The 11,937-nt window shown below is 41.8% G+C and overlaps 1 protein-coding gene across 31 annotated transcripts in view; it reads right to left on the bottom strand.

The window, feature by feature from the left end:
- The window catches only part of GPHN (gephyrin), a 401,006-nt gene that overhangs the window by 15,079 nt on the left and 373,990 nt on the right, over nucleotides 1–11,937 (bottom strand). For all 31 annotated transcript variants that reach the window (XM_072428975.1, XM_072428977.1, XM_072428985.1 and 28 more), the window contains one exon: nucleotides 8,352–8,416. In XM_072428975.1, coding sequence (XP_072285076.1) covers nucleotides 8,352–8,416 — 65 coding nt within the window. The remainder of the gene's footprint in view (nucleotides 1–8,351; nucleotides 8,417–11,937) is intronic.

Genomic DNA, 11,937 nt, shown 5'->3' with positions numbered 1-11,937 from the left:
GTCATTATACACCTGAAAAATCGTGTCCCAAAATCGATATATAAGCGGACACTCCCACCATATATGAAGCATTGTCCCCTTTTGTAAGTGGCATCACCAACAACGATCAGATTGTGTAGGGGATATTCTATGGAGATCCACAGGACAATAATACCACCTGGATAGAATTTTGTAATTAACCTCTTGAGCTCTACAGGTTAAGGCCAATTTATGCGTTAGGATGAATGATTTTTCCCAATCATCGGCAGGGATGAGTCCAGTCATTACCCTCTCCCAATATCTAGTGTAGATAGGTGCAGAGGGCTCAGGGTCCTGAGTAATTAGTTCGTACAACCTGGACATGACATGAGAGGGGCGGTCAGGCGAGCCAACCAACTGCTCGAAAGCCGTTAACCTTCTATATAGGAATGATAAGTCAGTAAATGAAGCTACGAATGAAGACAGTTGCCTGTATGAAAGCCAAGAAAGCAACTTGCTTCCCCCCGGGGGGAACACTGGATTATCAAATAGCGGTGTCATGGGTCCTGGAGTCGTCGACAATTTGCCCGCTCTAAGGAGGATATCCCAATTATGTAAAAAATCTAATGTAAGTGGGAGAATAAGGTGGGCTGGTTGTATCAACGACCGGTCCACCCATGGCAGGGATCGGAGACTAATTGGAGATAGGCAATCTTCTAGCCGTACCCATTCCTTCATCTCCCTGTTGTGAAACCAGTCCATCAAATGCAATAAAACCGATGCCCTATAATAGGAAATAACATCCGGGGCCCCTGCACCTCCTTCACTTTTAGCCTTGGACAAGGTACTAAATGCCAATCCAGGGCGTTTCTGTTGCCATATAAATCTAAAAAAAAACCTATGAATTTTATGAAGATATGCGGTTGGCAAGAATATGGGGACCGATTAAAAAAGATATAACAGTCTGGGAATTATATCCATCTTAAGGGTGTTTATGCGGGCGAACCAGGAGAGAGGCAAGGAACCATATTTCTGAAGGTCAGATTGAAGTTTACCGTACATTGAGGAATAATTAAAGGAGAACAATTTGGAGGGATCCGATGGGACCATTATACCCAGATATTTAATGGCATCAGAGCAAATCCGAAAAGGCACATTAGAACGCATAGCTGACATTTGAGTAGAGTCCAAGGTAACATTAAGAATTTCAGATTTGGAATAGTTGACCTTGAAATTACTATGTGCGCCAAATTCATCAAATTCCTTCAGGATGGATGGTATCATGATATGAAAGGGATGTTATATATATCAAGAGGTCATCTCCGTATAAAGAAATTTTATATTGTGTATCACCCACCTGGATCCCTTTGACATCTGGATTGTGGCGCAAGGCCACAGCCAGATGTTCCATAATTAAGGCATAAAGTAAAGGGGAGAGAGGGCACCCCTGCCTTGTGCCATTCCTGATTCGAAAAGAATCGGAGAGAGTGCCATTAACCCGCACCCGAGCTCTGGGTGAAGAGTACAATGCTAAGATTCTAGAAACCATGCAGGGGCCCAGGCCCACCTGACGTAACGCCGAGTACATAAACTGCCAACTAACCCTGTCAAAGGCTTTTTCAGCGTCTATTGACAGTAAGCACGCGCGGGTGCCTGAGGATTTAGCAAATTGGGTCAGCAAGAGAGTCTTAATAGTATTATCCCTAGCTTCCCTTCCATAAATAAACCCTGTTTGATCATTATGGATCAATGATGGCATATGTGGGGACAACCGATTGGCAATCAACTTGGAAAAATGTTTTGCATCCACATTAATCAATAATATAGGTCTATAATTAGAGCAGACCGTATGGTCTTTGCCAGGCTTAGGAAGAACCGTAATGTGTGCTTCCAAACTTTGTGAGGGGAACGGTGTATCTGCAGAAACGGAAGAAAACACTTTGGTCATGAAGGGGACAAGATTAGAAGCGTGAAGCTTATAGAACCATGATGTGAATCCATCTGGACCTGGGCTTTCTCCGGTCGGGGTGGCCTGTAAGGCAGCAGATACCTCCTCCTCCGTAAACGGGTAAGTACGATGACGCTTAGCAGCACAGGAACATAGGGCTCCAAACAAGGGCAAACTGTTCTTTCGGCCAGGCACGGTAGGTAATAACACAGATTGAGTATAGAGGTAGTCCAGTGGCGTTTAATAGCCTAAGAGACACAAAAAGGTTTAGAATGAGAGGTAGAGATGCCAAGAACAATGGCGAAGGTATCCTGATATACAATAAGAATTTTGGCAATGTGGGAGGAGGAGTGGAAGAAATATGACCCGTTGAGGTGCTTGGAGGATTATCAGACGGATGTCGTGAGGTAGCGTGCGATGGCGCTGGTTTGCTGGTGAGGAGTGAGGTCGCCGTGGGCCATTCAGGTAATATGATGTCGGGAAGACGCAGATTCTGCACAATGTGAGGCAGGTCAGATGGCTCACGAAGAACAAGGGTTCTGGCCTCCAGATCTGATGATGAGATGGAAGGGAAATCCCCATCTATATGGAATGTTCCGTTCTCGAAGAACCGTCAAAAGCGGTTTAAGAGCCCTGCGAAGATCCAAGGTATGTTTAGAGAGATCAGGCAGCAATTGTATCTGCCCCGGCGTATTCAATATTTGGAGATTCTCTGGCTTTTTTCATGATATCTTCCTTGGTTCTGTAAAAATGAATCCGACAGATAACATCTCTAGGGCGTTGCGGATCTACGCTGCGCGGGCCCAGGGTTCTATGTATCCGATCTATCTCTATATCGACATCAGATGGTATAGCAAGGAGCTTAGCAAATATGGAGTAGGCAGCTACAGGCAATTCTAAATTCGGTATGGTTTCAGGTAAGCCCCGTACACGGATGGTATTCCGCCTGTTGCGGTTTTCAATGTCATCATGCAGCAGATACAACATATTAATTTGCGTCTCATGGCGTTCCAAAATAGCCCCATGGGAAACTACTTGTGAAGAAAAATCAGCGCATTGGGTTTGTGCTGTGGTGGCATTAGTAACTTGTTGAACGAACTCACGTATGGCGTGGAACTCTGTCTTGCAGCTCACTTCCAGGCACCCTATACTGTGTTCAAGATCTTGCTTGGTGGGCAAGGCACGTAAGTGGGCTTTCCAGTCCCACTCATCTTCGGTATCTATTATTAGCCGGGCTATGGCTTAAAGAAGCCTCTAAAGAGGGCATCATGAAGGGGCTAGGAATGGGAGAGTCAGGGTGTACCTCTTGTAGGAAGGTAGAGGAGGCCTCTGGACCTGGTTCAGGTGGGTCTTGCTGCAATCCGGGCTTTGGGGAGGAGCACCGCGCCGACAGTGCCTGCTTTTCAGATGCGTCAAAAATCGAGACCCCGGCTTTGGGGCCTTGTCGCGGTCCGTGGGGAAGAAGCCTGAAATGCCTCCGGTGGAGGGATCGCACCCTCCGGGGCTTCCCTTCTGTGCTCCCTTCAATTTTGGCCCCATAAGGTCAGAAAAAAAAGGCGCCGGAGCGCTTACACTGGCAGAAACCCCGAGGCGGGATACGGAGCTAGGAGAGCAGCGTCCTACTCCGCCGCCATCAGGGCACGCCCCCTAAGTTTTTTTTTTTAATGTAAAAGCTGTACATTTAAAAACATTTTAAAATTTCACACCTGGTCCCACCTACCAGCCCAACGGTCTAGCCCTCCAGCCACACACTCATGAGCATTCATAATATATCATTTACAAAGATGTTAAACAGTAAAGGGCCTAAAACTGAACCCTGTGGTACACGATTAATAACCTTAGATAATTAAAAGTATGAATCATTAATCACTACTTTCTGGATGAGGAAGCCGGTTCTCTATCAATTTACAGATTGAATTTTCTAAACATATAGACCCTAACTTGCATAGTATTTACAAGTACTTTGTCAACTGCTACTCCAATGTCTACCTGTTTACTTACTTCCTCATAAAAAGACAGATAATTTGTTGAACAACTTCTGTCTTTCTTGAATTCATGCTGACTACACTCCATCACAAAAAAATAAATATTGTCCGCTACTTGGTCTAGTCCATGTGTCCTATACTAAATGAAGTGTGCTGAATCCATTATCTGAAGTCTGATTCTGCCTAGGACGTGATTAGCTACATTCTTTTGTTCTGCCGTTACTATGTAAACTCTATACATAACTAACTTTTGCCTCATAGTTCCATGACATTACAAAAACTTAGTATTATGTTGCAAAAACATATACAATTACACATAATTCACCTTGAGTCCTTGTTCAACACACATGTACACTTCAGAAGTGTACACTTCAGAATCCATTATCTGAAGTCTGATTCTGCCTAGGACGTGATTAGCTACATTCTTTTGTTCTGCCGTTACTATGTAAACTCTATACATAACTAACTTTTGCCTCATAGTTCCATGACATTACAAAAACTTAGTATTATGTTGCAAAAACATATACAATTACACATAATTCACCTTGAGTCCTTGTTCAACACACATGTACACTTCAGAAGTGTTTCAGGCACTTGCTTTTGCATTTGTGGCTCTCCACTGTTTCCTGTTGCAGAAACCAGCAGTAGTCGCCTATCATGTTGGGGTTGTACCGGCCTTGATATCTTGTTTCCATAACAGAAATGTCCTGGTGGAACCTTTCCCTTTGTTTATAACTCACATCACCCAAATTTTGTGGGAAGTAGTCCAGATGGGAATGTAAGAAATTAATTTTAAGTGACATTCAGCAGCCAAGTTGATAATAGTCTGTTCACTTTTTTAGCTCGCTGGTTGCCCAGAAAGTTTTGTGCAACTAGCACAAATGAATCACAAGCAGCAAGTTTAAAGGGTTGAGTTTGTCTCTAAATGTGGCATCACGCATCAAATTGCAAATTTGGGAACCAACAAAAAAGCCTGCTTTCGTTTTAACATCTTTATAACTTTTCCAAACTTGTTCTTCATATACTGGAAACCCATACCATCAAGATCCATTGCAATGACAACACTTTTCATTATTCCAAGTTTTTTTTGAAGTGGTGGAAGGTAAACTTTCTGTGGATTATTGAGTGATTTATGCTTCACGTTGTACTGGCCAACAGTGTGTTCAGGTCTGGGTGGCCATTCTTTAACTTTGTAATGCTTGCTGTCATCACGACTGTTCCACAGGCACAGAAAGCACATATATTTTGTATATCCCAATTGCAGGCCAAGGAGTGCCACCACCTTCAGGTCATCACAATTGTTCCACTTGTGTTCTGAATAGTTAATCAATTTCAAAACGACCTCCATGGATTTGTATGTCTTTCATTCCCTCGGTATGAGCAAGAGGAACAGACATTTTTTTGTTACCTTTATGCAGCAATACAGCTTTCAAACTTGCTTTCTCTCGGCAGCTCTCATCCTCAGATGCCCGGATCTCAGTGAGGCAGCTCTGTGCCATCTGTGCTCTGTGTGATCCGTTCAGAGGATTGCTGCCGATGACAGGTGAGCACACACAGTTCACAAATGTAAAACGTTATGAAAATTGAACTGTGGGGTTGCTGTTTCAGAGGAAAGTGCAACTAGGAGTCCTAAATTGAAAATGCAAATTGGGGTGGGAGCACTAAATTTGCTGTGTTTTGCCACACCCCTTTTTTTACCACCCGACTGAAGAAAAATTTCTGGGGAGAACACTGCAATAGGATGATTTTGCACTAGAGACAAGCCCTTGGTCCATCCCGCCTTATATACCTATTTCGGACATCAGCTCACTGACTTGCCCAGACATGCCCAGCCACTGCTGGAACATGCATGACACCAGGGGACGTGATTCAGCTGAGGCGGCAGCAGGCATAGTGGTAGCTGGAACTGTTATAATGTTCCCATGTAAAAATACATTACCCAATTACCGAACATTTGAACAGGTACAGCATGCTTATAGCCTAAAATCTGTACGTGACAGGCAAATTCTGAGTTCAGATTTGCAATCAGCACACTTGATATCATGTAAATCACATGTGTTTTCCCAGTACCAAAATCGTTGTTGTGCAGTGATCATTCATGCAGAATCTCTTCAGTGGTGTTCTTTATCAAACTCTCTAGGATCTTTCCAACTATGGAAGTTAAACTTACAAGTCTGTAGTTAAATCCTTTTTAAAGATAGGAACCACATTTTCCTTCCAATTCATTGGCCAATCCATTGATATCATGTTAGTGATTAAAGAGTCTATAAAAGTTAGAAACAATGGCTTTTCAATAACTGAGCTCAGCTCTTTGAGGACACATAGATGTGTCCTCCAAAAAGACAAAATAGGTCCTTTTGCTTGATCAACTTTAATTTTATCCAATGGTTTCTCAATCATATCAATTTTGAGCCGTTGTGGCTCATTTAAGGCAGTGACATTGCTATTAGCATTTTGGACTTGAGCTCTGCCATTTCTTCTTTGTGTACAGAGAGCTAAAAATAGTATTTAGTGAATCTGCTTTTTCTTTATCTCCAGTTACCAACCCTGAGACATCCTTTAAGGAGCCTACATGCTCTGATCTGATTTTTTTGTAATATTATATAAACATTTTTGGGGTTTGCCCTACATTCTTTTGCATCATGTCTTTCATTTTGAAGTTTTGCACATTTTTTATGTTTTGCACTTTTTACAACTTTTATTATATTCTTTATAATATTCAAATGATGAGGGTGATCCTTCATTTTTGGAATGTCCATTTCCTATTCTTTATGGGTTTTTTAACATTAGATGTGAGACAGATAGGTTTTAATTTTAGCCTCTTTAAATGTATTACCCATTGGAATATATTATGCAGTGTGTTTGTGTAGAAGAGACTTCAAACATTCCTGGTTCTGTTCTTTGAGGACAAAATTCCCTCCTAGTCAAAGTCACAGAAAGCCACCCTTTAAAATAGAAAATTTGCTCTTTTAAAATGTTTTTATCTTTCCTGCTTTTGCTTCCTGTTTACAACTTACATTAAATGAAGTCATAATATGGTCACTGCTACCCAGATTCTCTTTTATTTGCACATTTGTATAAACTCAGCATTGTTGGAAAAAAACTAGGTGAAGCAGAGAATAATTTTTAGTTGGGGCTTCTATAAACTACCATAAAATTATCTTGTAATAAATTCATACATTTCCATCCTTTTGCTGTACTTGTAGTGCCATTACCCCAGTCAATGTCAGGGTAGTTAAAATCACCCATCACTACCACTGTGCCAGACTGTGCAGCCCTTTCTATCAGTGCAAGTAGTTGGTTCTCCATTTCTTCCTTAGCACAGGAAGAAAGCGGACTCCAATAATGACCTCTGTATTATGCACACCTTATATGCAACTGTACTCATAATGTCTCATTATGCCTTATCACATGCTTCATCAACAATTACTTCTTTCACATTCACTTTCAGTACATACAGACAGACACCACCTCCTTTTCGTTTGACTCTATTTCAGAAGAATAAAGCCAGGAATGTTACCAGCCCAGTCATGTGAAGAACAAACCCAGGATTCAGCAATACAACATTAAAACAATTGATAATGCTCTTCATTACTTAAGGCTTCCAATTCCTTTTTTTAACTGCCAGACTTCTAACATTGGTAAACAGAAACCATTGGTGCTTTTACCAGCAGTGTTTGCGAAATTCTTTTGTTTTTCAATAGAATTAGTACTGCAGACTCCAATGTTTGTTTCCATAACCCCCCCCCCACCAATAAAGCCAGCCCAGTGATCTAACAACCCAAGCCCTCCCGTTGTACACCCACTTGCTTTCCATTGTTGCGCACGGCACAGACAATATTCCAGAGAATATAACCCTGGAGGTCCTTCCCTTTATCTTGAATCCTAGTTCTTTAAACTGACTTTTGAAGATCCTCCATCTTCCATATATCCTGTCATTGGTTTCAACAAGGACCAAGACAGCTGGGTCATGCCCAGCCCCTCCCAGTAATATGTCCATTTGGTCCACCACATGCTGAAGCCTTGCACCAGGGAGACCCCAAACCATTCAGTTGAAGCAATCCAGGTGAAAAACTATTCTATTAGTCCTCCTGATCATAGCAGTTTCGCTGAGAAGGGAAATGGGCAGTCAAAGTTTTGCTGAGGGACCCAGTAGTGTTTTAGTTTTTAGTATTTACTAATATTTGTCAAAGACAGTAGCTTATCATTAAAGTAATTTTACACAATGTATTGTATATGCATAGGGATTTTCTTCCCATCTTCCCATGACAACAGTGAAAGGTTTAATGAAAAAGGGAACCATTTTATTTTAATTGCTTCCAAACTCTGCCTCCTATGACCAAATATGATATCCTGACAAAAAGGTGATAACTGTGACAAAAGTTGACTGCAGCACATGTGCAGTGACAGGTACTCACTATCACATTTTCAAACTAATAAAAGCATATTACCGCACTTACCTGGGAGTGCAAATATAATTTTCCTTACACCATCAATATCTAACGTTGCAAATGTGGTTGGCAGCCTGTAAAACAAAATGTTCATTTTTTAATATGTGGATACACATTTTTATTTTATGCATGTTATTTATTGGCAGTATACTTTCCAGGTTTAAAAAATAAAAGGGATAACATGAACCTTAAAGTAAGCATCAAGTTTTCTTTAGAGCATGCTTCCATGAAGTGTATTAAACCTAATAAAAAAAAACACACATACTCAAGGAACAATTTATATTACTGCAATGACTCTCCCAGAAAAATTGTGAAAAATTAGTGAAGAGAGAGAGAGAAGTCCTTATTACATACGTATATCCCTGACAGGCAGCAAGCACACCCAGAGACATTTCTCCAATACAGCTTCCAGACACAGGTGAGCACAGTTCCCACCATGTTATTATATACAATATTACCATTACAGGCACTCACCATGTGCATCTAGCCCAAACTTAACACCAAATCTACAAGTTATTACAGGCATCCCAATGCTACAAGATTTATCCAGGCATATGCTTGCTGTGAGACAGGCTCCTAATTCATTACTAGAGGTTCAGCGGACTAATAAAACTCACTCCCACTGTGGTTTTCCTTACAAGCTGACTGCTGATAGGGATGGCAAATCTTTAATGTTTACATACCTTCTTAGGGTTGTTTGAACTTCCCCAGGTAGTACTGCCTGATTGGGTGTTGCAAGCACCTCGCAGGAAACTTTCACACAAATGGTCAATGCCTACCCTGGAACCACCCAGTGGAAATACTTCCACTTTTAGGACTCGAATCCTCAGCTTTGTCACTGGCTCTGTGGGATCGTAGATTTACTGGACCTAAATGTTTTAATCACCAAGACCCCATCTGAAAATTCCCACGCTCTGGACATGTATTTTTTAGATGAATGCCGACATGTATTTTTTTACCCATTGGATATTTGAAATCTTTTTCTGTCACCCCCCTTTATCATCTTTCTATCTGTTTAGTCCTTCCTCGCATCTTTCCTCCTCTCTCCAATTATAACCCCTTTACCATTCTAACCTCTCTATGTGAAAGACATCCCATATAAAAAAAAACCCACTTCTCTCTGAACTGCATGATCTGCAGGCTCAGGTGTTTTTGCTCAAGGAGACTCACCTCCATAAGGCCAACATCCCGGCTCTTTGTAACAGGATATACCCAAAAGAGTTACCACAGCTAGGCAATGGAGCCTAGATCAAGGGACGCGAGTATTATCATTGCTAATTCTATATCCTGGCCTTTGACCAGAAGGAGAAGTACCTATGTGTAAAAAGCCTTCTAGGTTGTAACTTTAGCTACAGTATATATGTTCACTATTGGTCAACTTAGATACCACCTGGCAAAATTCAGGATTGCATTCCCAGAGTGGGAAGCACATTAAGCAATGCATGATTCATTACCAGTTGATGGATGCCTGTCACATTTTACATCCTGCAGCACTGGATTATACTTTTTTTTCTCCAGGAATTACCCATTTCTGGTTGCTCCATGTGAATCTTTCCAGAATCCAGAAATGCAGAATAGGGAAAGTGATCTTTCATATAGAATTAATTCTCTAAACCTAGGTCCTGGTACTGGAGTCTAAATGAGTCTCTCATTCAGACAGAGAGCCTGAGGAGGCGACAGGCTTATCTATTTGAAATTGCTGGGGATTTGTCAAGAAAATGGTGACTTGTGCATTTGAACAGAATCTGTCTGCAAAAGCTTGCATGGAATTGAGTAAAGGGGGACAGCTTGGAGAAGATGACATCCATAATCAGGGCCCAAAGCACTTCTATTTAAAAAACAGGCAAAGGTTATGTTGGGACCCTGGTCACGTGCCCAAATCTCAAGTGCCAAAATTATAAGTGCAATGGAAATTAATCCAGGGAATTCCATCATCATCATCATCCTCTACTAACATCACAGTTGAATTTACCTTCTTCATCTGCCTGCAACTAATGTCCATTTAACTCTTCTTCTACAGGTACCTCATCCTAGCCCTGTGTATGCAATTGTTTTCCCCTGCAACCCTTGTCTGATTGTATATGGTACGTCTCCCATTCTGCCAAATCTCAGCCCCGTGTATGCAATTGTTTTCCCCTGCAACCCTCCCCTGATTGTATATGGTACGGCTCCCATTCTGCCAAATCTCAGCCTTGTGTATGCAATTGTTTTCCCCTGCAACCCTCACCTGATTGTATATGGTACGTCTCCCATTGTAGATGAATTTATTGCACCAACTTTAATCTCCTCATAGATTTATCTATTCACTATCCCTTAGTTCCAGCTGAGTGCACATTGATATTTATTGCCCTGCCAACCCCTCCCCAGGTTCAAATAATATCCCAAATTCCTTATACTCTGATCAGTCCATCCATAATAAGGGCCCAAAGCACTTCTATTTAAACAGGCAAGGTCATGTTAGGACCTTGGTCACGTGCCCAAATTATAAATGCAATGGGTATTATTCCAGGGAATTGACACAGGAATTAGAACAGTTTGGACATACTTTTTTACTCTGCTGCTCCCATCTAATGCCTTTGGACTGATTTATCTATTTTGACTCCAACACCTCCTCTGCTGCTGCCTTTCTGAACTGGTATTTAATCAAACCATCTCTTTGACTGAATCATCATCCCCCACCCCTGTGACTCAGCAAGTTTACAAGCCTTACTTAAACCCATATTACTGGACTGCTTCTCTTTGTCTAACTGCCACATTGTTCAATGTATGCATATGGTTCCCAATTATCTGTAAAAAAATGTATTATCCACCCTTCTCTCTCTTTGTTGGCACTACTCCCTGTCCTCCCCAGTCTGATAACTCAGTGTCTCCCTGCTCCTTCACTCTCCTTGTTTCTCTGTCTGTGCTCCTGCACCTTTTTACTCTACTGATACTCTCTGGTGAAATCTCAACCAACCGTGGTCCCCCACGCAGCCTCCCCCTTGCATATACTCTCAGCAAGACACTCCCTTCTCTTAACCTCATCCCCATTCACCCTACCCATAAGTCCTTACCCCCTCTCTCTGGCAGTCTATGGAATGCCAGATCTGTTGGCAACAAATTAACCTTCATACACAACCTTCTCCTTTCTAAATCTCTGAACTTTCTGGCTCTCACTGAAACGTGGCTTTCCTCCTCTGACTTTGTCTCTGCTGCTGCTCTCTCCTATGGAGGCTTGCACTTTACACATACCCCTAGACCTGGCAACAAAGTAGGGGGTGGTGTGGGTCTCCTTCTCTCACCTAAACTGTACATACAGAGTCCTTCCTACCCCACCCTCTCTCATTTTCACCTCATTTGAAGTCCACTCTGTCCGTCTCTTTAGCCACTTACACCTCATTGTTGCTGTTGTCTACCGCCCCCCTGGCCCAGTATCACAATTTTTGGATAACTTTGCATCCTGGCTCCCACACATTGTTTCCCATGACCTGCCCACCCTCATCCTTGGTGACTTTTTTTTTTTTTTTAAACATTCTTTATTTAAAATTTTTCAAAACAAAAGACAATAAAGACCGCAAAAGAGGCATAGAAAGTAACAAACACATTATAAATGTGG

The sequence above is a fragment of the Pyxicephalus adspersus genome, chromosome 12 (genome assembly GCF_032062135.1).
Source record: "Pyxicephalus adspersus chromosome 12, UCB_Pads_2.0, whole genome shotgun sequence".
NCBI lineage: Eukaryota > Metazoa > Chordata > Amphibia > Anura > Pyxicephalidae > Pyxicephalus > Pyxicephalus adspersus.
This window is presented reverse-complemented; position numbering and strand designations above follow the sequence as displayed.